The sequence below is a fragment of the Oncorhynchus clarkii genome, chromosome 19 (genome assembly GCF_045791955.1).
Source record: "Oncorhynchus clarkii lewisi isolate Uvic-CL-2024 chromosome 19, UVic_Ocla_1.0, whole genome shotgun sequence".
In the NCBI taxonomy this organism is placed as follows: Eukaryota; Metazoa; Chordata; class Actinopteri; order Salmoniformes; family Salmonidae; genus Oncorhynchus; species Oncorhynchus clarkii.
This window is the reverse complement of record NC_092165.1, coordinates 22,188,312-22,212,102: the sequence shown is the minus strand read 5'-3', so window position 1 is coordinate 22,212,102 and position 23,791 is coordinate 22,188,312. Positions and strand designations below refer to the sequence as shown.

The 23,791-nt window shown below is 40.5% G+C and overlaps 1 protein-coding gene across 1 annotated transcript; it reads left to right on the top strand.

Annotated features, from left to right (window-relative positions):
- The first annotated feature begins 9,231 nt into the window (after positions 1–9,231).
- Positions 9,232–20,427, top strand: LOC139374932 (synaptopodin-2-like). The gene is made up of 3 exons (XM_071116181.1): positions 9,232–9,428; positions 13,134–15,281; positions 18,697–20,427. Exons 2-3 carry the CDS (start codon positions 13,494–13,496, stop codon positions 19,234–19,236), a joined length of 2,328 nt encoding a protein of 775 aa, XP_070972282.1. The 5' UTR covers positions 9,232–9,428; positions 13,134–13,493; the 3' UTR covers positions 19,237–20,427.
- Positions 20,428–23,791: the final 3,364 nt, after the last annotated feature.

The following is a 23,791-nucleotide window of genomic DNA, read 5'->3' as shown; positions in this document are numbered from 1 at the left end:
GCCATCAGCATATCATTGGGAAGCGCTCTTCAAGTGAGGAGGTGAGTAGTGTGTATAATACATTTCTTTAAAAAATGTATTGTTCTTTATTGGGGGATAAAAACATTGAGAGAAAGACAGGAAAGGCCAAGTTTGTACAAGAAGAGCGTGGGCTGCATTCAAACCCACGCTGACACAGTGTATGTGTACGCTAAAGGTAGCAGCCTTAACCGCTAGACCACCCCATCCCACATTTACACATAAAAAGTTGCCAAAGACAATATCAACACTGACAGAAACTTCACTGTAAATGGTATCATGATTTTACCTTAAAATAACTTGACATACAAAGCAATTACCTATAGTATCATTATCTGCATGGCCCTTTCTATACACAGTTACTCAATCAAAATGATTAACAGCTCAAATAAACAATGTACAGTTATTGTGTACATTGTACACAATTGATATTCCAGTGACTACATTAGTTTCAACTTCCTTTTTGCCTCCTTGGCTGTGGCTTTCCAAACTTTCTCCAGATTTACCACCACCTTCTGCTTCTTTAAAAACTTGGTCTGGTCCCAGCCTTGCAGCCCCGGTCCCTGCAGCACCGAGGCTGCATAAAGATTAAGCTTTTTTTTTTTAAGTATTACATTTTATTGTGGCATAAATGCAACCAACAGGTCATGATGTTTTCATCTGACTGTCAAACACAGGAGGCTGCTGAGGGGAGAACGGCTCCGAATAATGGCTGGAACAGAGCAATAGGAATGGCATCAAACACCTGGAAACCATGAGTTTGATGTATTTACCATTCCACTAATTCCACCCCAGTCATTACCATGAACCTGTTCTCCCCAGCATAATTCTAGAGATTCTATTGCTAAGTCAAGGTAAATTCAACCGGTCTAGGGCACTGCATCTCAGTGCATGAGGCATCACAGACACGCTGGTTTGAATCCAGGCTGTATCACAACCAGCTGTGATTGGGAGTCCCATAGGGCAGTGCACAACTGGCCCAGTGTCGTCCGGGTTTGGCCGGTGTAGGATGTCATACAGTTTGTGCTTTCACCTTATGATAGCTATGTGGGACAACCACACATTACTGTCATGGTATATACATTTTTCCTTAATAAAGTTAATAAAGTTGTTAGTTCACGAAAGGCTTTTTTTTCATGTCAAACTGAAATGATTTATGAAAATATAAAGAATACAGTATATAAAAACATACATCAACAGTATAAGGTTATATGTTAACAAGACAATGAAATAAAGACGATGAATTTATGAATACGTTTAAAAATATACATATTTATAGGTCTGGAAGTCTGCTTTCATGATGAAATTTGCTGTATTTGCCATAATGCTGTGCCTGAAACTGTAAGTGCAAAATTAACTCGTCAAAACATCCAGTATATTTTTGTAATTTCAAAGTACATAAACATTTTGTTCAGAACCATTTCAGTGGTATGATAAATTTAAGCAATTACAAATGTGAGTTTCAACCTGAATAATTAATTGATACATTGACATCAATGTTGATGAGTTTGATGCAAGTTGTTAAGGTGTTACCAACCAATCAAATCCTTTTTACAGCACTCTGGCCATCACTATCACGAAAGTAAAAAAAAAAATGTATTTCACCTTTATTTAACCAGGTAGGCAAGTTGAGAACAAGTTCTCATTTACAATTGCGACCTGGCCAAGATAAAGCAAAGCAGTTCGACAGATACAACGACACAGAGTTACACATGGAGTAAAACAAACATACAGTCAATAATACAGTATAAACAAGTCTATATACGATGTGAGCAAATGAGGTGGGAAGGGAGGTAAAGGCAAAAAAGGCCATGGTGACAAAGTAAATACAATATAGCAAGTAAAACACTGGAATGGTAGTTTTGCAATGGAAGAATGTGCAAAGTAGAAATAAAAATAATGGGGTGCAAAGGAGCAAAATAAACAAATAAATAAAATAGATACCGTAGGGAAAGAGGTAGTTGTTTGGGCTAAATTATAGGTGGGCTATGTACAGGTGCAGTAATCTGTGAGCTGCTCTGACAGTTGGTGCTTAAAGCTAGTGAGGGAGATAAGTGTTTCCAGTTTCAGAGATTTTTGTAGTTCGTTCCAGTCATTGGCAGCAGAGAACTGGAAGGAGAGGCGGCCAAAGAAATAATTGGTTTTGGGGGTGACTAGAGAGATATACCTGCTGGAGCGTGTGCTACAGGTGGGAGATGCTATGGTGACCAGCGAGCTGAGATAAGGGGGGACTTTACCTAGCAGGGTCTTGTAGATGACATGGAGCCAGTGGGTTTGGGGACAAGTATGAAGTGAGGGCCAGCCAACGAGAGCGTACAGGTCGCAATGGTGGGTAGTATATGGGGCTTTGGTGACAAAACGGATTGCACTGTAATAGACTGCATCCAATTTGTTGAGTAGGGTATTGGAGGCTATTTTGTAAATGACATCACCAAAGTCGAGGATTGGTAGGATGGTCAGTTTTACAAGGTTATGTTTGGCAGCATGAGTGAAGGATGCTTTGTTGCGAAATAGGAAGCCAATTCTAGATTTAACTTTGGATTGGAGATGTTTGATATGGATCTGGAAGGAGAGTTTACAGTCTAACCAGACACCTAAGTATTTGTAGTTGTCCACGTATTCTCAGTCAGAGCCGTCCAGAGTAGTGGTGTTGGACAGGCGGGTAGGTGCAGGCAGCGATCGGTTGAAGAGCATGCATTTAGTTTTACTTGTATTTAAGAGCAATTGGAGGCCACGGAAGGAGAGTTTGTATGGCATAGAAGCTTTTCTGGAGGGTTGTTAACACATTGTCCAAAGAAGGGCCAGAAGTATACAGAATGGTGTCGTCTGCGTAGAGGTGGATCAGAAACTCACCAGCAGCAAGAGCATCATCATTGATGCATACAGAGCAGAGAGTCGGTCCAAGAATTGAACCCTGTGGCACCCCCATAGAGACTGCCAGAGGCCCGGACAACAGGCCCTCCGATTTGACACACTGAACTTTATCAGAAAAGTAGTTGGTGAACCAGGCGAGGCAATCATTTGAGAAACCAAGGCTATCGAGTCTGCCGATGAGGATGTGGAGATTGACACAGTTGAATGCCTTGGCCTGGTCAATGAATACAGCTGCACAGTATTGTTTCTTATCGATGGCGGTTAAGATATCGTTTAGGACCTTGAGCGTGGCTGAGGTGCACCCATGACCAGCTCTGAAACCATATTGCATAACGCAGAAGGTATGGTGGGATTCGTAATCTGTTTGTTGACTTGGCTTTCGAAGACCTTAGAAAGGCAAGGTAGGATAGATATAGGTCTGTAGCAGTTTGGCAAATTTCTGCTTGAAAAAGCTATCCTTGGCTTTTCTAACTGCCTGTGTATATTGGTTTCTAGCTTCCCTGAAAAGTTGCATATCACGGGGGCTTTTCAATGCTAATGCAGAACGCCATAGGATGAGGCAGTGATCGCTGAGATCTTGGTTGAAAACAGCAGAGGTGTATTTAGAGGGCAAGTTGGTTAGGATGATATATATGAGGGTGCCCATGTTTGCGGCTTTGGGATGGTACCTGTTAGGTTCATTGATCATTTGTGTGAGATTGAGGGCATCAAGCTTAGATTGTAGGATGGCTGGGGTGTTAAGCATGTTCCAGTTAGGTCGCCTAGCAGCACGAGCTCTGAAGATAGATGGGGGGCAATCAGTTCACATATGGTGTCCAGAGCACGGCTGGGGGCAGAGGGTGGTCTATAGCAGGTGGCAACGGCGAGAGACTTGTTTTTAGAGAGGTGGATTTTTAAAAGTAGAAGTTCAAATTGTTTGGGCACAGACCTGGATAGTATGACAGAACTCTGCAGGCTATCTTTGCAGTAGATTGCAACATCGCCCCCTTTGGCCGTTCTATCTTGTCTGAAAATATTGTAGTTAGGGATGTAGATTTCAGAATTTTTGGTGGTCTTCCTATGCCAGGATTCAGACACGGCTAGAACATCCGTGTTGGCAGAGTGTGCTAAAGCAGTGAATAAAACAAACTTAGGGAGGAGGCTTCTAATGTTAACATGCATGAAACCATGGCTATTACGGTTACAGAAGTCATCAAAAGAGAGCGCCTGGGGAATAGGAGTGGAGCTAGGCACTGCAGGGCCTGGATTCACCTCTACATCACCAGAGGAACAGAGGAGTAGGATAAGGGTACGGCTAAAAGCTATGAGAATTGGTCGTCTAGAACGTCCGGAACAGAGAGTAAAAGGAGGTTTCTGGGGGCGATAAAATAGCTTCAAGGTATAATATACAGACAAAGGTATGGTAGAATGTGAATACAGTGGAGGTTAACCTAGGTATTGAGTGATGATAAGAGAGATATTGTCTCTAGAAACATCATTGAAACCATCATTGAAATCATTGTAGTGAGGTTGGTTGGGGTAACGGCGATGCAGACAGCTAGCCAGGCCATTGGTAGCAAGCTAGCATAGGATGGAGGTCTGTTTTTAGCCACCTTATGCGTTTCCGTCGGTAGATTAGTGGGGTTCCGTGTGGTAGAGGGGATCAATCCAATTTTCAATATAGTGACCCAAGAAAAATTGTCCGATAGACCTATTCAAATAGCAGCCGATAAGACAGCTAACGATTAGCGGGCTGCAGATGGGCGTTCAGGTAACGTCGCGACGGAGGGGCCAGTTGGATAACTCCCTCGGGCAGATAACGTTGGTATTCCAGTCGTGAAGGCCCGGTGGGGCTCCGCATCGGCAGTAAAACGGGTCCGGATAGGTGATTGTAGCCCAGGAGTGGCTGATGGAACTCTTCAGCTGGCTAGCTCCGGAATAATTGATGTTTGCTCCGGGATCGACGTAAGCCAATAGTCACACAGATAGCAGCTAGCTAGCTGCGAGATCCAGGTGTAAATGTCCAGAGCTTGCGGTTGAAATCCGGGAATATTGAGAAAAAAATAGGTCCAGTATGTTCTGGTCTGAGTCGCGTTGTACAAAACTGGCGATAGCTTTTCGAGCTAAAGGATTGCTGATGACCACAAACCGTGGTTAGCTGAATACTAAAGTTAGCCAGTAAAATGGCTAGCTTCTGGCTGGCTTCTGGTTGGCTTCAGGCTAGCTTCAGGTTGGCTTCTGGCTTGAACACTTAAATATCAAAGCATGGCTGTGAAGAGTAAGCACTTCTTAGGAAATACAAAAATATGCTTTATTTCAAAGTACCAGCGTTGAGGGGTGACTCATCTCTTGTGGACAGGTTCACATGTAGGAAGTGACAATTTTACGGATATTTCACTTATTGGTAACCAAGATTAATTAAGAGGTGACTGACTAGCTTTGGAGACCTTAAAATAGAGTCTGTTAGTCCCAGTTAATGCGATATAGTACAACATATCTTAAAGAAGAGTCCACATCTCCGGCCATATGTCATGTATATCCAAATGTCTTAAATGCAAATTAGTGGAAAATATAAGCACATCTGCAAATTATATGGTACTTATATTTACCATTAATTTTGGATTTTGGCATAAAAGTCGGAAGTTTACATACAGCTTAGCCAAATACATTTTAACTCAGTTTTTCACAATTCCTGACATTTAATCCTAGTAACAATGCCCTGTCTTAGGTCAGTTAGGATCACCACTTTAGTTTAAGAATGTGAAATGTCAGAATAATAGTAGAGAGAATGATTTATTTCAGCTTTAAATGTCTTTCATCACATTCCCAGTGGGTCAGAAGTACACTCAATTAGTATTTGGTATTTGCCTTTAAATAGTTTAACTTGGGTCAAACGTTTCAGGTAGCCTTCCACAAGCTTCCCACAATAAGTTGGGTGAATGTTGGCCCATTCCTCCTGACGGAGCTGGTGTAACTGAGTCAGGTTTGTAGGCCTCCTTGCTCGCACATGCTTTTTCAGTTACGCACACAAATCTTCTATAGAATTGAGGTCAGGGCTTTGTGCTGACCACTCCAATACCTTGACTTTGTTGTCTTTAAGCCATTTTGGCACAAATTTGGAAGTAAGCTTAGGGTCATTGTCCATTTGGAAGACCCATTTGCCACCAAGCTTTAACTTCCTGACTGATGTCTTGAGATGTTGCTTCAATATATCCACATAATTTTCTATCCTCGTGATGCCATCTATTTTGTGAAGTGCACCAGTCCCTCCTGCAGCATGGTCATTATGGCCAAACAGTTTTATTTTTGTTTCATCAGACCAGAAGACATTTCTCCAAAAAGTATGATCAATGTCCTCATGTGCAGTTGAAAACCGCAGTCTGGCTTTTTTATGGCGGTTTTGGATTAGTGGCTTCTTCCTTGCTGAGCGGCCTTTCAGGTTATGTCGACATAGGACTCGTTTTACTGTGGATATAGATACTTTTGTACCTGTTTCCTCCAGCATCTTCACAAGGTCTTTTGCTGTTGTTCTGGGATTGATTTGCACTTTTATGCTCATATCAAGGAGACAGAATTGCATCTCCTTCCTGAGCGGGATGACAGCTGCGCGGTCCCATGGTGTTTATACTTGCGTACTATTGTTCGTACAGATGAACGTGGTACCGTCATCCGAAGGATGAACCAGACTTGTGGAGGTCTACAAATTTTTTCTGAGGTCTTTGCTGATTGCTTTTGATTTTGCCATGATGTCAAGCAAAGAGGCACTGAGTTTGAACGTAAGCCTTGAAATACAGCTACACCTCCAATTGACACAATTGACACAAATAATGTCATTTAGCCTATCAGAAGCTTCTAAAACCATTACATAATTTTCTGGTATTTCCCAAGCTGTTTAAAGGCACAATCATCTTAGTGTATTTAATGTTCTGACCCACTGGAATTGTGATACAGTGAATTATAAGTGAAATAATCTGTCTGTAAACAATTGTTGGAAAAATTACTTGCGTCATGCACAAAGTAAATGTCCTAACCGACTTGCCAAAACTATATTTTGTTATCAATAAATTTGTGGAGTGGTTGAAAAACGAGTTTTAATGACTCCAACCTAAGTGTATGTAAACTTCTGACGTCAACTCTATAACTGGACATGGATTAATTTTGACATTAGACTACTTTTGAGTTCTGAAAACATTGGACTAAATTAGATTTTGGAGCAAAATGTCCCTTTAACCTCTGTTAAATTCTGAATAAGAAGTGAATTTCATGCTCTAGATAGAGAGCTCACTCAATGTGTTTTTGAATCAGAATCTATGGCAACCTGGTGGAAAAAGTATCCAATTGTCATAGAAAATGACTCAAGTAAAAGTGAAAGTCACCCAATAAAATTCTACTTGAGTAAAGATCTAAAAGTATTTGGTGCTAAATAAGTATCAAAAGTAAATGTAATTGTTCAAATATACTTAAGTAGGTTCTACTATTTTAAGTAGGTCCTACTACTACTATTTACCCCAAATTACCACAGCTAACTCCAAACAACCCCATACCAGACACTACTCAAAACAGCTACCACAAAACTATGCAAAAAAATAACACAGCATACCCCAAAACATCCAAAAGAGCTTGGAGTAGCTGGTATTTTTGGGATGTTTGAGGTAGTCTGGGGTGTCTGTTACCTTTGGTTTCTAGTATTTTGGGGTCTTCTCTGGTATTGAAGTTGTTTGCAGTAACTGTTTTGGGTAGTTTCTAACATGTAGGGGTTGTTTTGAGGTAATTTGTTGTATAGCTGTTTAGGGAAGTGTTTTGTGTTTTCGGGTTATGGGAAATTAGAAGCGTTATTTGCACATGCATTTCTTACATATGACACTTTTACTGTGCCATTTTACTGTGCCGCATTATGAAAGAAAGAGTTCCCTTAATAAAACATAAAAAAGAAAGAGCTTCCTTAGCATCAGTACTGTCAGATAAAGTGCTACCCTTAACTGTAATTAAGTAGCAGTGGCTCTGTTTCTAGTTGACTTTGAGAGTTCTCTTTGGCAACGTTTAATCAAACACATCTAGGATTGAGTTCTTAAATGGAAATGCCAGCACTCCAGATCCGCAGAGCCGAGTGATATGTTTGTATAGAGGAGGGGGAAAAAACTATCTTTGTATAAATCATAGCTTGGAAAACAGCCTTGGATGTGAATGCTGTTTCCAGTGTGATATTGCATACCATTCCATTTAGAGTGGTGGCAGTGCAGAAGAAATTGCTGATGCAAGCCACTGCGACTTCCTATTGGGGATAAGGAATGCATTGATCACGCAGTAGCTGGATTGCAAACTTGTGAAATATGTGAAAATATTCCTTGTGAAATATGTGGCTAAACCGGCTGCAACTGTATAACTGTAGTTGTTGTTATTTGGTGTCATTAGCTACCTGATTATCGCCAAATTGAATTGAAACATAAAATATTAACTTGACAGCTTGATATAGTTAAAGAAATACAGGCACTGCTCTCTCATCAGAATTGACAATAATGATGATGTGTGTGTGTGTGTGTTACGTGCATGTGTGCATGTACGTGCATGCATGCTCATGTACGTGGATGCATGTGCATGTGTGCATGTGTCTGTGTGCGTGTTCAAATTGTATCACATTGCTTTGCTGCTTTGTGTTTACAACTGCAAGGTGATTTTGTTGACAATGATACTGAATACTTAATAATGTATTCATGATCAATTTCTTAGTGGAATTTCCCTTTCTTCTTATTTATCATGCTCTCTTGTCTCCTGTCTTGTTCTAAATGTTGCATTTGTCACTTCCAGGACCCTATCTGTGTCTGTAACATACAAGACATGGAGTCAGAAACAGAGGATCAGGAGATCATTGTCATGGGCGCTTGGTCAGTCTCTGAGTACTGCCACTCCTCTGAAGACGTTTACATCTCAGAGTCCCGGGATGGATCCTACAATGAAGAAAGGAAGAGTGATACAGAGCTCCCCGTAGATCTCCAGCACACCCACATTAGACAGGCTGAGTCCCCCCATTCTGTAGAGCCCTGAACCACACACCAAGAAAGCCATGGTGGAACATCAGAGACCACCCTCCAACTACAGCCCGGAAGAATGTAGCCCGGTCAGGGGACTGAGCCCCAGCAGAAGCCAAGAGATAGACACTTTATCACAGGGGCCATATAGCATCAACCCGGCAGAATCCGAGGTCTCCTATGCCGAATTCTACTCAAGCACCCCTTCACCGACTCCCCCAAAGATCCCACAAGCCCCCGCCCCGAACCCCAACTTGTGTCAAATATCATTCCAACGGTCCACCTCCTCTTCCTCCGTTGGCCGGAGTTAGATGACCCTAACTCTTACCCATGGGCAACCCAGGGGGGACGGCAAGAGGCTGGGCTCTGGGACCGGGGCCAGGGGGAATGGGAGTGTTGAGTCTCCGGAAGAAGGAGGGCACAGCGAAACACCTCCTGCTTATCTATCCTTTAGAATTTCAGCGCAGGGTGCTGAGCAGGCAGAGGAGTGAGATCTCCCCAGTCCCAGCAGACACAGGGTGAGGCACGCACGTAAGTAGCCACCCTCCTCCTCCCTCCACCCCCTCATTCATTTACTGTAGATCGAGTACCAATGTAAATCTGTGCAACTCAAAACTATGTGGTAATTTTCTCTGTGTTGCATTTGGCTTAAAATGAAATAAAACAATGTTAGAAATGTTATTTTAATACAACAATTTGAAAAAAAAAGGCATGTCAAATATAATTGGCTTGTTGTCACTTAAATCATGTTATTTGTATTGTAAAGGAACTACTGTTATTGCTGCTACAAAGTACAGTGACGTTTATAAAGCAAAATAGATAATGATGCAATGTTTGAATTTGGACTAAAGGGCATGACTGCTGGGATGTGTGCTTATTGGAAGTGGGCATACAGGCTGGCTCTCCTGTGCATTTAATAGTCTGAGTGGATCATAATAAAATACGACCATCCATGCCTCTGATGAGACTGGCAGAAGGGAATTTGATGGACACCACCATGTGTCATCCTGGCTTGACACCCGATCCCTTTTCAAACCATTAGCCTTGACTGTGTAATGGAAAGTTAGCTCCTCACTTTTCTTGCCTCAGAGACCCCCCTAAGTTAGCTCTAAAATGAGACTAGTGCTTTTATTGCATCTTGCAATGTGGACCTAAAAATAAAAGTACACAGTTGCAGAGTCTGCAGGTCCAGGCGATACTGAAATTAAAGCACATTAAAAGTAGCTGTCCGACTTTGGTGAATGTTTACCCTCATTGGATTTGCTGTCAATGTATGTTATATGCACAAAGCAAACAGTTTGTTGCAAAGACCATGCAAACTCTATATTTATTATTAAATTTGGGGTCAGATGTTTTGCTAAATATTATTTTAAATGAACACAAAGTGTAATTATGTGTTTATACATTGTTATTCTTTTTAATTTAATCCTCCAAGTAAAGCCTCAACTATATCAAATGCAATAAATAATTTGAGTTCATTCATTCTACAACACCGTCAGATGGACAATAACAGAAAAACATGGATAAATCAGATTGACCAACCATAAATAGTTTGAAGAGTTAAAGGAGAAGTATTTTAAAATGTAACGTTAGATGGTTCCTCATCCTGAAAGTAGTCTATAGCCCAGGAAAAAAACATTAATCCATGGTTCGGTTTTCTTTAAACGTCAGCTAACTTTAGCCACCGCTAGCTGAAAACAATGGGAGTGATGGGGGCTTGTGGTGCATGTTAAAAAAACTGGATCACCTTTAAGTAACTTTAAACCAAATAACTACATTGATTAAAGTTGATTTGGCTGTGAACATTTTAACAGGCCCTGCATGCATGCTCCCTACTTCCATAGATTTTTAGTTATTGTATAGTATAATACTGAACATCCCTTTTAACATGTAAAGTATTAACAATGTAGGAGTATAGTAAGTAACATATTATTTTAATGTAAAGATGAAAGTTGTAATATTAACAGGTTGTGTCTGTTGTCTAATGTTGCAAATCCTAATATGTAAATTGGATATATCTGTCGGCAAAAATACATATATTAACATCCTCTAGTGGACACTAAAAACTTTACAGCTCTTCGGATAAAATAAAATAAATTCTAAATGTCAACGGACTAAAATCGAACTTAAAAAGTATCATATTTCTATTATTTGTATTAGTTTTTTACTTATAATATGACTATTTAAAAGTATTACTAGACTGCACAGGGTCTTTATATAAGCCACGGGTAATTGGCTAGGTAGCTAAAATGGGTTTTTCTTCAACTGTGTAGTCAGTTTACATGACATCCATCACATCAATAGACGACAGTGTTCTGTAGACCTTAGGGTGGAAGCTTCAAGTAAATTGAAGTGTTTGCTATAATACAATACGAGCCATTTGTCAGGAGCCATCGTGACAAGATAATAAATAGGTCTGGAATTAAACTTCAAATCTCTGGCTCTCTATTTCTTCCTTTATTTTGGAGTTAAGTCTAAATATTATGAAGAAAAAGGTTATTCTAAAATATTGGCCATTAATGTTTGAATGATTTGTAATACATAATGAAATAATGGAGCTCGTTGTTTGGAAAGTGACTTCCAAAGTTGTCTGTCTCCAAGCCTTCTATTTATAATGTAGTAAACTAAGGTACTGTACATGATAAATTCCTTTTCTCATGAATCATGTAGGCTGTCATGATATTAGCATGATATTCATGAACACTAACTGTTTTGCAGAACGGCAAAGGATGATATGTGAACCATACTAATTCAATTCAATTCAAGACAAAAAAGGCTAGATTTACCATAGGTGCTGAGATCATCAAGTCAGAAGCAACTAAGTTGAATAGATATTTCTATTCGATATCCATTATATTCTGCAGCTAACCCCATGTACAATGTATTCGTAAAGTATTCAGACCCCTTCACTTTGTTACGTTACAGCCTTATTATAAAATTGATTAAATTATTGTTTTTCCTCATCAATCTACACACAATCCACCATAATGACAAAGCGAAAACAGGTTTTTAGACATTTTTGCATAAGTATTCAGACCGTTTGCTGTTTCCATTGATCATCCTTGAGATGTTTCTACAACTTGATTGGAGTCCAACAGTGGTAAATTGATTGGACATGATTTGGAAAGGCACGCACCTGTCTATATAAGGTCCCAAAGTTGACAGTGCATGTCAGAGCAAAAACCTAGACATGAGGTCGAAAGAATTGTCCGTAGAGCTCCGAGACAGGATTGTGTCGAGGAACAGATCGGGGGAAGGGTACCAAAAAATGTCTGCAGCATTGAAGGTCCCCAAGAAAACAGTGACCTCCATCATTCTTAAATGGAAGAAGTTTGGAACCACAAAGACTTTTCCTAGACCTGGCAGCACAGCCAAACTGAACAATCAGGGGAGAAGGGCCTTGGTCAGGGAGGTGACCAAGAACCCGATGGTCACTCTGACAGAGCTCCTCTGTGGAGATGGGAGAACCTTCATGAAGGACAACCATCTCTGCAGCTCTGCCAGACGGATGCCACTCCCAAGTAAAAGGCACATGAAAGCCTGCTTGGAGTTTGCCAAAAGGCATCTAAAGGACTCTCAGACCATGAGAAACAAGATTCTCTGGTCTGATGAAATCAAGATTGAACTCTTTGGCCTGAATGCCAATTGTCACATCCAACATCTCTGGAGACACCTGAAAATAGCTGTTCAGCGACGTTCCCCATCCAACCTGACAGAGCTTGAGAGGATCAGCAGAGAAGAAAGTGTGCCAAGCTTGTAGCATTATACCTAAGAAGACTCAAGGCTGCAAAAGGTGCTTCAACAAAGTACTGAGTACTTCATATGTTTAAATGTGATATTCAGTATTTTATTTTTAATAGATTTGCAAAAATGTCTAAAACACAGTTTTTGTTTTGTCGTTATGGGGTGTTATGTGAATAAGGCTGTAACGTAACAAAATGTGGAAAAAGTGAAGGGGTCTGAATACATTCCGAATGTACTATAACTTAAATGGCAATTGAGAAAGCTACACCCTAAAAGTAATCGGTTGATGACATTCTCCGGACACAGATCATTTGAAATGGGTAGACATTGCTCTTGTAATGTCCTTTATGTGGGGTACTTCATGTGATACCTCCTGACATTACATATGCATCATTCTGAGGTAGCAAAAAATCATAGTTTATGTATTTACATTGCATTGATAAAATCTCTTTCTTTTTATCTCTGGCCTCTCTCCTCATATCTCCCCTCCAGGGCCCAGACAGAGCAAGAGCCAGTCAGACAAGCAGGTGAAGGAAGCCAAGTCTAAATGTAAAAGCATTGCTTTGCTGTTGACCGATGCACCAAATCCCAGAAACAGAGGGGTGTTGATGTTCAAGAAGCAGCGGTAAAGGGTTAAGAATTATACACTTGTCAGCTACAGGACAGGTCAGCACCAGTTTGAAAAGCGGCGAAGACATAGAAAGTGAAGACGGCAAAACGGTCAGGTTTACTTTGACCACTAAAGATTATTCAGAACTTGAAGAAGACTATTCAATGAATGTACAAGAACGAGACATCAATTTAAACTAGGAGAACCTTGGAATAGCCAACATATTTCTGCACCTGGAAGAGATGGAGCGACTGCCAGAGACAAGAGGCAAGGGCGTGGCAATGTTTGCGCAGCGCCGCCAGAGGATGGATGAGATTGCCTTAGAGCACGAGGAAATGAGGTGCAAAGGCTTACCAGGCGAAGGTATTGTAGAGCTTGAAGACACAGAACTGCACAAGTCTTACAAAATGGATGAAACTTACGTGCAATCCAATCATGCTCATGGCAATCAACAACTGCAGTGCAAAGAAAACCAACAGGAGGTGCAACAATGTACTCACATGATGAACAGAATACCCAACCACCTATCTAGTGCCATACCAAAGCCTCTTGTGCCCAACAGAACAGCGAAGCCCTTCTTGGGATCCCAAAACAGAGTGCCTATCCCATTCTCTCCTCTTAGTGGTGTCACTAGTCCAGTGAAGCATCATGAACTCAAATTCAAGGTATCAGTCCCTATACACACAGTTCCACAGGTCTGGTCCCCAACTGGGGACTTCATAGCATCGCGTGATGAACGCATATCTGTACCAGCAATCAAGAATGGCATCCTACTAGACTCAAAAAGAAGAGGTGCTAATAGAGCATCCTCTGATCAAGCATCCAATGCCTATATTCAAAACAGAGTGGAAAGAAGATCATACATTGAGTCAGGAGAAGAGGAAGACTACTTTAGTCTTGGTGCTGAGGCATGCAACTTTATGCAACCCCGAACAGTCAAGCACAAGTATCCCCCACCTGTTGCACCAAAACCTAGCATCAACCCAGCCTGTCCACCATGGCTGAAGGAGAGTTCTTCAAATGTGCTACTTCACCCGGCAAGGAGTCCAATCCCAGCATCTTTCCCAAGTCCAGTGGGGGCTCCTCCTCAGCAATACTTCAAACAACAAGACTGGCTTTTGCCTCAGCAAATGGTGAACCCCCGTGAACCACCCCAAACTCAGGCACGACCACAGCCACCAATGAGCACCGGGGCACCAGCCAACTCAACATCACCCTCTCAACTTCAGCCAACCATGAATAGCTGGAGTCCACAACCATCGCGGTCCCCAGTGAGTATTCAGGCCCCAAACCCAAATCACACGGCACCTCGCCAACTCACAGTCTCAAAGAATAAGTCCCCAAATCCTTCGGTGGAATCTTGCCCACCTCAACAAGAGATCTCTTACAGCCACGCAGCCAAGGCACCGTCTACATCTCCAATGGGTATCATCTCTGAGGGCCATGTTAGTCCAGCCATAAATGGTCCAACTCTGAGGGGAAGAGGTGCCGAACTCTTTGCCAAGAGGAAGACCCGTATGGAGAATTATGTGGTGGACGCCGAAACAGTTCAGGCCAACAAAGCAAAGTCTCCTTCCCCCACCACCTCCCTTCCAGGTGCTTGGAGATACTCATCCAACGTCCGAGCCCCATCTCCTTTGTCATACAATCCCAGTCATGCTCCTTGCTATCCCCCTGCAGGAGCTAAGCAGCCACCTTCAACAAGTCCAAAAATCAAGCCAAAGACCAAGGCGAAAACAAAACCACCACCCCACAAGCACATCGATGCCCTAGATGTCTTGAAACATCAGCCTTACCAGCTGGACTCATCACTCTTTAGATATAACGTAGGCACTGAGGCTGAAGACCTTAGCCCTAGCCTCAAAATGGCGCCCATCCCAACCCCTGAGTCAAATCCACCATTGAGCCCTAAACCTGCCCCTGTTGTCAGCCCTAGACCTGCCTTTGGCATTTCTCTTTACCCTGCCCATGATCTTCCCCCAGCAAACCAACCATGCAAGCCCATAGCTCCTGCTAAGTCTACTAGATCGGTGAGTGTCCTATACCCTTTCGGCTGTCAATCTACACAGTCAAGTGAACCACTCCCATTTAGCAAGCAACTGTACTGGAAGCATAATGCTTCACCTGCTCTGCATGATATCCCCAAAAAAGCTACCCAAGCTCCAAGCACCCACTGCCCTATACCCACAAGCACTCCCCATCAGCTATCTCTCAGTGTCAACTCAGAATCTATGTCTTCTATACCCTTTGATGCTGATGTCCTCTCTAGAGGTACCATTCAAATGGCTCCTCGGCCTACATTTTCTGCCAAAAAGCAAGCAGTAACAACCAAACAGTGGAGGCATGTCATTCTGCAACATTAGTCCCAACCCACTGCCCCATTTTGATGTTGCAGAAGATGCAGAGATTATACACTATTTCTTACCATTTCTAAAGCACCATTTATTTAAAATGGTTTAAATTAAATTAGATGTGTCCTGCCAAGTATTTCAAATAACATACTTATTTTTGGTAATATCTCTGCATTGTTGCGGTGTCAAACTGTCAACCTATATCTTCTTACTTTCTACTACACATACGGTAGTATGCAAACCTATCACAAAACATTTTACATGACAACTTAGAACAATAAAACTAAACAATAAATTCAATATTTAAAGAATATACATTATGCATGACAGGTCAACAAGGGAAACCAATGAATGCATTTTCATTATGTTCCTCTCTCTAGCTTTACACATTTTTTTTTACAAATTGCAGAACATTTAGATGTATAGTAAATTAACATGAGAAAACAAATGCCTCTGTCTTTGTCTTATGGAAGTCATTTTCCACACCAACAACCTGTGTTATACCAGTGCTTTTATACAGATAAAATATGTCAGTAGGTATCACTGCGTATGGTTGTTATCATTAATTGGCCACTCTGCCACCCTGCCTCGATCTACCTCTTTTGCTTGAGTTAACGCCCCACTTCAACTTCATAATGCTATCTGTTTGCTTCATAGCTTGTAAAACAATGAAATTAGAGACTAGCTGTACATGAGTGTTTCAGAATGAGAAACTATTGAGAATGAGAGACTATTGTAGGTGTTGTTAATGAAGTTGTGAATGAAGCTAATGTTAGCTACTGCTAATACCAATGTAGTGTTTGCCAATGAAGCTAGTTAGCTATTTTTGCTATCTATTGATACACAGTTTAGAAAGTCAGGGTAGCTGCTATATTGTTGTCTGCAGCGCTAGATCATTAGTGAAGATACAGATACTAGCAGGGGAAAGTTCTATACCCATTAGGCATAAGAGGAAGAATTCAACAAAAAAGTCCCCTCCTTGGCTGAAGTTTTGGTCCCACTAGGGATACGTCGTGTTGAGTATTCTCAGGAAATTGTGATCAGTTGTGTGTGCAGCTGAAAAGAGGAAACATTTCTAGTTTGTCTATGGTGCCTTGCCTCGCCTTTTTTTTGTGTAAATTAATTTATGTTTAGGGTAGCCTGTATTCACCAGTGGTGTCATGACCACATGACACCACCATTATCATTATTGCAACATTCATACCCATAGGAAATGTTAAACAGTGTGGGTAGGTTGGATGCTAGTCAAAATGTATGCAAAATGATAGCAACGATAGTGCCTAACATAAAAACAGGGGGGTTTGTTCATACTTTTATGATGACTATGATTAGAAGAGATATAATAATAACAATAATAGGCACTATATTTGGATGCAGACCTCTTACAATTCCTTCAGTCTCATTCCAAACTATATTTAATAGTGTGATACAGCTCAAAGCTTTTCCTAATTGTGTTTGTAAAGCCCCCACTACATCTTTGTGTTGTTGACAATGTGGAATTTTGTATTTTATTGTCAATTATGGCCAGTCACTTAGTGGTTTTTATCAACATATTCATTTTAACACTTAATAAAACATGTTTTATGTTCAGGTTAATTGATATATATGTTACAAATAATCCTTTTGTAATTTCCAATCAGATTGCTGACTTGACCTTTTCTGTCCTTTGTTACGTTTATTGTTCCTCTTTTATGTGTTCCATTGTATATTGCACGTTTCGTAGCACAATCTTGCTATTAAATATCTCCCTTTCCCTGTGTATGTTTTTATATTTCATTACTACTGCATGGACTCTTGCAACGTTTTCTTTTATGAATGCATCACGCTTGAATTATTGTACCACACACTCATATTGTAGTACCTCTTCTATTTTAATGTTGCCTATGTATTTGCTAATGATGCCAATTCATGGTACCTTAAGCAATGTCTGGTTAAAAACAATCATGATAAAACGATGATTTCCTCATTGTGTATAATGCAGGTCAGTTCACATTTTCTACTTTACAGCAAATTAAACTATATTTGAGTCCTTTCCTCCTGTTTAAGACACTTTTGTAGGTTTATGTTTTCAATGACTTGTTAGGGCAATGTGTTACTAAGGCAATGTGTTACTGTCCACTAAAACAAGTATTTGCTGAAACCCAAAGTTTGCATGGAGACCTGCTATGAGCAAAGGGCTCACCGTTTCCAAATATAGCTCAGACTCACCATCTTTAAAACATGCTATCCCTTTCGAAAAGTTAGCTCTGCTAAGCAGAGACCCGATAAGATCAAACCTTGCCAAAGGTAAGTGCTGAAAACAAACCCTCTTCCCAGCCATTGGTCTTAATTAGCCAAGGGGACTCGTGTATTTTAAGGAGAAACGACCCCATTACGTCACCCAGCTATGTTTGGAACATGAACACTGAACAAAATGTGCAGTGATAATGCTGAACAAAATGTGCAGTGATAATGCATCATCAGGTTTGAGGGCCTGTTCACTACTGTGATTATTTATAGGCATTCATCTCCAGGCCACAATGCTACTGTATGAGAGAGTGATATGTTGTGAAAAAAATAGCAATAATCATGGGGAAAGGTCATGTATGGTGATGAACACCCAGTTTAGTAGAATTGGCCTGTGTCCATATGAAGAGATTGAAAGTGGATATCCTGCTCTTTCATGGGAGGCAATGCCCTCTGACACTGTGTGTGTGTGTGTGTGTGTGTGTGTGTGTGTGTGTGTGTGTGTGTGTGTGTGTGTGTGTGTGTGTGTGTGTGTGTGTGTGTGTGTGTGTGTGTGTGTGTGTGTGTGTGTGTGTGTGTGTGTGTGTGTGTTTTATTGGACCGCAAAATGAATCACCTTACTGCACTGGATGAGGAATCTTCTCTCCTTTCTGCTCAAGCATTCCATGCCAAAGCAAGTTGTATAGAACTACTGTTCGTTGGAAACAGAGGGGTACAGTGTCATGAACACGTTTATTTAGTGCCTCATGATTACATGTGCATTACATTACTTTTGGTATTTTATATTTTGACCCTGAGCCCCAGTGTGTACAGTATGCTTTAAAATAGCAGATTCACATCAATCAAGTACAATGTCCTTTTCTCCCAGGGTCTTGGCAGAAGCTACTCTCTGTCCCTACCCAGACGGATGTGCTCCATGTCCTACATGCCCTCACAGTCATCTATGTCCCCTGTGACCACCCCTGTGTTCCATCCATCTCTCGGGAGACAGACCTCCTGGCAGGAAAAAGTCACCCTCAAGCCCCCCAGCCCTTGGGAGGCTGCCTCCCGGAGCCCCCTGGGTCTGATGGACGATGCCTTCCAATTCCAGAACTTCCCTCAGTCCATCTCCACTAACGTCAACTCTGCCGCCAACCAACGATCTCTTCCGGAACCTCCGGACGAACGGAAGCGCAAGGTGTCATTGGACGCACCCAGTGTCAGTGGTGGTTACTATCATGCTCCACCCCCAGCAATGCATACTAGGTCTATGAGTTTGACCTCTGCCCCTGTTTATGGGCCTCCCTTCAGACAGGCCCAGCCTCTGTGGTCATGGGTGAGTGCTACCGTTGGACATATGGGTCGAGGCCCAGGCCACCCGTGTCAGTCCCTCTACGCTACCTTGCCATGCACAACTATGAGAAGGTAATCTCGCACAGCTATTTGTACATCCTCAGCTAGATGACATAAACAAAAAAACACTGCACTGCAAAAGAAACACTGTAAGAACAAATGTAGAAAATGTAATTGGATGTACATATGTAATCAATAGGGCCAGCATATTATAATTAACAATTGAATCAATGTAGTGTTTCCTTTTTTTAAGAGGGGTATAGTGTCATGAACGCAAAAATAGTGTTAATGTAGTTGTTGCAATATTGCAAACGGACGTGGCAGTTTCACCACTATGGATTCTAGCTTTAAAGGTTTTCATTTCTGGAAAAAAGTACTGTCCCGTGGCCACAGGGGGCAAATAATTAGTATCTCATTCTCTACTATAATTCTGATCAGTGAAGTGCATTCACACACATTTATAATATGTTCTAATGTATGTTCCATTGGATGTTCTGTAGCAGAAAAGTTCAAATTCAAAACAAGTTTTATGAATTTGTATAAATGGATACATGATAGGCCTATTATTTATTTGCATGTGTTTTACATTGATTTACCTCTAAAAGTAAGAGGTGTGCAAGGTGATGAGTGAGAAAATGACAGATGGCCGGGAAATGAAAGTTAGATGTGTTGAACCTATAACTTACATGTTTTATTTTCCACATAGTATGGAAACTAAATTGAAAAATGTATTGAGTACTGTAACAGTATGTGATGTAAACGGTAACATCTAAAATAGAAATACAGTGAATTGCTAGGGTTCCTTGATGGTTTGTGTAATATGCACAATAGCATGTGTAGTAGGTTAGATAGCAAGTACCAAGTGCACATGCTGATGAAAACAATCAATATTCATGTTCACGTTCAGACAATCCCTGATGTTACTATGACAATTAAGGAAACTTAGAAATGTCTTCAAATAATATTTAAAATGTCTGATTTTATTGCTGAAATATATAAAATGAACAGTGTTTTTTTTCATATAATTCAGTCAGTTTGCAAAACATAGTCACACACCATATTCAAGACCACGCCATTGAAGAGGTTGAAGTTTCTGTGATTGGTTTGGCACTTCTGTGAAAGGCATGTGAAATGTGTTACACTTTCATATGGACTGTGAATGTGTTGAAGATATTGTAACTTTTATCACTTGATTGTGTTGTTAATTTGTTGCAGCACTGAAGATAAATATTGCACTCTTCCAATAAAACGTTCACGTTGTCGAGTACGCCGTGCCTCTGACGTTTTATTTAATGAACATGTATGTTAAGATATGCAGGATTTGTGAAATGTTTCTTACATATTGGAATTTTTTTTATCCATTCAAAATGTTTGGTATGCTGAATTCGTTGAGAAACAAACAATTGCTGAATACCAATAACACATATATTAATATATTAGATACATGTATAGAAATGGAGTGGAATGTGGAGAGTTAGTAGAAAGAGTACTTTTATAAAGTTTACACTCCACTGCAGCTCAAGTGTTTGTTTTGCTAACATGTCAGGTTATTGCTTTGACATCTGTCACAAAGTATCTCCACAGGTCCACCCAGGGACTAGTAAGTGATGTTTACATAATCACAGCAGAGACTAAGCTATTGGGAGATGACTGGTGGGAGAAGAACAGTGGTAGATGATTCATACTAAAATAAAATTGTATGTGAAAACGACTTTACACAATGTGAATGATGTCGAAAAGAGAAAGTTACAATTTTAAATATGAGAAAAAGCTAAAAACTGAGTCTCACTGTCATACATTTTTTTAGGTGTGAAGAGAGCCAAATGACACCCTAACCATTTCATTCTATAGTGATAAAACATATAAACGCAACATGCATCAATTTCAAAGATTTTTCAGGGACAGTTCACATAAGGAAATGTGTCTATTTAAATAAATAAATTAGGCCCTAATCTATGGATTTCACGTGACTGGCCAATCAGAATGAGTTTTTCACCACAAAAGGGCTTTATTACAGACAGAAAGACCAACGTTGGAGGCAGCTTATGGTAGAGAAATAAACATATAATTCTCTGGCAACAGCTCTGGTGGACATTCCTGCAGTCAGCATGCCAATTGCACGCTCCCCCAAAACTTGAGAGATCTGTGGCATTGTGTTGTGTGACAAAACTGCACATTTTAGAGTGGCCTTTTATTGTCCCCAGCACAAGGTGAACCTGCGTAATGATCATGTTGTTTAATCAGCTTTTTGATATGCCACACCTGTGGATGGATTATTTTGACAAAGGCTAAAATGCTCACTCACAGCAATGTAAACAAATTAGTGCACAAAATTTGAGATCAATATGATTTTTGTACGTACGGAACATTTCTGGGATCTTTTATTTCAGCTCATGAAACATGGAACCAGCACTTTACATGTTGCGTTTATATTTTTGTTCAGTGTACTTTTGTAGTTTCATTTTTACACTGAATGTTTTAATATTAAAATCTATTGACACAAATCCCCCCGATAGCTGACAACAAGTCTGTATTAGGATTGAATAACATGAGAAGAACCAATCATTTCAGAAGTAGTTAGACAATTCAAGCAGTAAGTTTGTTTCTTGGCAGCACTATGAAGATAAATGATTAAGTATCTTGACTAGAGGTCGACCGATTAATCAGAATGGCCGATTAATTAGGGCCGATTTCAAGTCTTCATAAAAATAAAAATAAATATCTATAATTTTTTTTTACACCTTTATTTAACTAGGCAAGTCAGTTAAGAACACGTTCTTATTTTCAATGACGGCCTAGGAACGGTGGGTTAACTACCTTGTTCAGGGGCAGAACGACAGATTTTTACCTTGTCAGCTCGGGATTCAATCTTGCAACCTTACAGTTAACTAGTCCAATGCTCTAACCACCTGCTTTACATTGCACTCCACGAGCTGCCTGCCTGTTACGCGAATGCAGTAAGAAGCCAAGGTAAGTTGCTAGCTAGCATTAAACTTATCTTATAAAAACCATCAATCAATCAATCATAATCACTAGTTAACTACACATGGTTGATTATATTACTAGTTTATCTAGCATGTCCTGCATTGCATATAATCGATGCGGTGCGCATTTGTGGAAAAAGGACTGTCATTGCTCCAACGTGTACCTAACCATAAACATCAATGCCTTTCTTAAAATCAATACACAGAAGTATATATTTTTAAACCTGCATATTTAGCTTAAAGAAATCCAGGTTAGCAGGCAATATTGACCAGGTGAAATTGTGTCACTTCTCTTGTGTTCATTGCACGCAGAGTCAGGGTATATGCGATAATAATAAACTTTTTGTTTTCAAAATGATCGTTTCCGGATTCAACCATATTAATGACCAAAGGCTCGTATTTCTGTGTGTTATTATGTTATAGTTAAGTCTATGATTTGATATTTGATAGAGCAGTCTGACTGAGCGGTGGTAGGCAGCAGCAGGCTCGTAAGCATTCATTCAAACAGCACTTCTGTGCATTTTGCCAGCAGCTCTTCGCTGTGCTTCAAGCATTGAGCTGTATATGACTTCAAGCCTATCAACCCCTGAGATTAGGCTGGTGTAACCGATGTGAAATGGCTAGCTAGTTAGTGGGGTGCGCGCTAATAGCGTTTCAAACGTCACTCGCTCTGAGACTTGGAGTAGTTGTTCCCCTTGCTCTGCATTGGTAACACTGCTTCGAGGGTGGCTGTTGTCGATGTGTTCCTGGTTCGAGCCCAGGTAGGGGCGAGGAGAGGGACGGAAGCTATACTGTTACACTGGCAACACTAAAGTGCCTATAAGAATAGTAGTCAAAGGTATATGAAATACAAATGGTATAGAGAAATAGTCCTATAAATACTATATTAACTAGAACCTAAAACCTCTTACCTTGGAATATTGAAGTCTCATGTTATAAAAGGAACCACCAGCTTTCATATGTTCTCATGTTCTGAGAAAGGAACTTAAACATTAGCTTTTTTACATGGCACTTATTGCACTTCTACTTTCTTCTCCAACACTTTGTTTTTGCATTATTTAAACCAAATTGAAAATGTTTCATTATTTATTTTATTTTAAATGGATTTTTATTGTTCACTCAGTATTGTTGTAATTGTAATTATTACAAATACATTTTAAAAATCGTCCAATTAATCTGTATCGGCTTTTTTTGGTCCTCCAATAATCAGTATCGGTATGGCGTTGAAAAATCATAATCGGTCAACCTCTAATCCTGACAGCACTTATCTTAGAAGCCCCATGAACATACAGTCATTTCTGTAACATTACTCCCGCTAAGTTGTTTGCTTGGTTGCTACAATACAGTGTTAAAAATAGGTTTCTCTACAGTGGCGATTTTATGTATGAACTCCCCAATTTTTTTTAGATGCATGCCAGCAAAGCCACTACACAACACAACACTAAACAATACATGAATTGCACTCTAATGGTGACAAATGGTCTACACAAAACTTTAGGACCTACATAAAGCTGTCCCAACAGCAGAGCTTTCTTTTCAACACCTTGGAGTGAATTGTTACAACCTCTACACCTGGCTATCAGCGGAGCCTTGTCTGGCAGCAAAACAGTTCATTCAGCCTCATTTGCTGCCTTTAAAAAAAACATA

Bases quoted from the DNA above. Each gene is read 5' to 3' on its own strand.
- LOC139374932 (XM_071116181.1), top strand. From the start codon at position 13,494: ATGGAGCGACTGCCAGAGACAAGAGGCAAGGGCGTGGCAATGTTTGCG. The intron at 15,282-18,696 runs GTGAGTGTCCTA...CTTTTCTCCCAG, and splicing joins CTGCTAAGTCTACTAGATCG to GGTCTTGGCAGAAGCTACTC.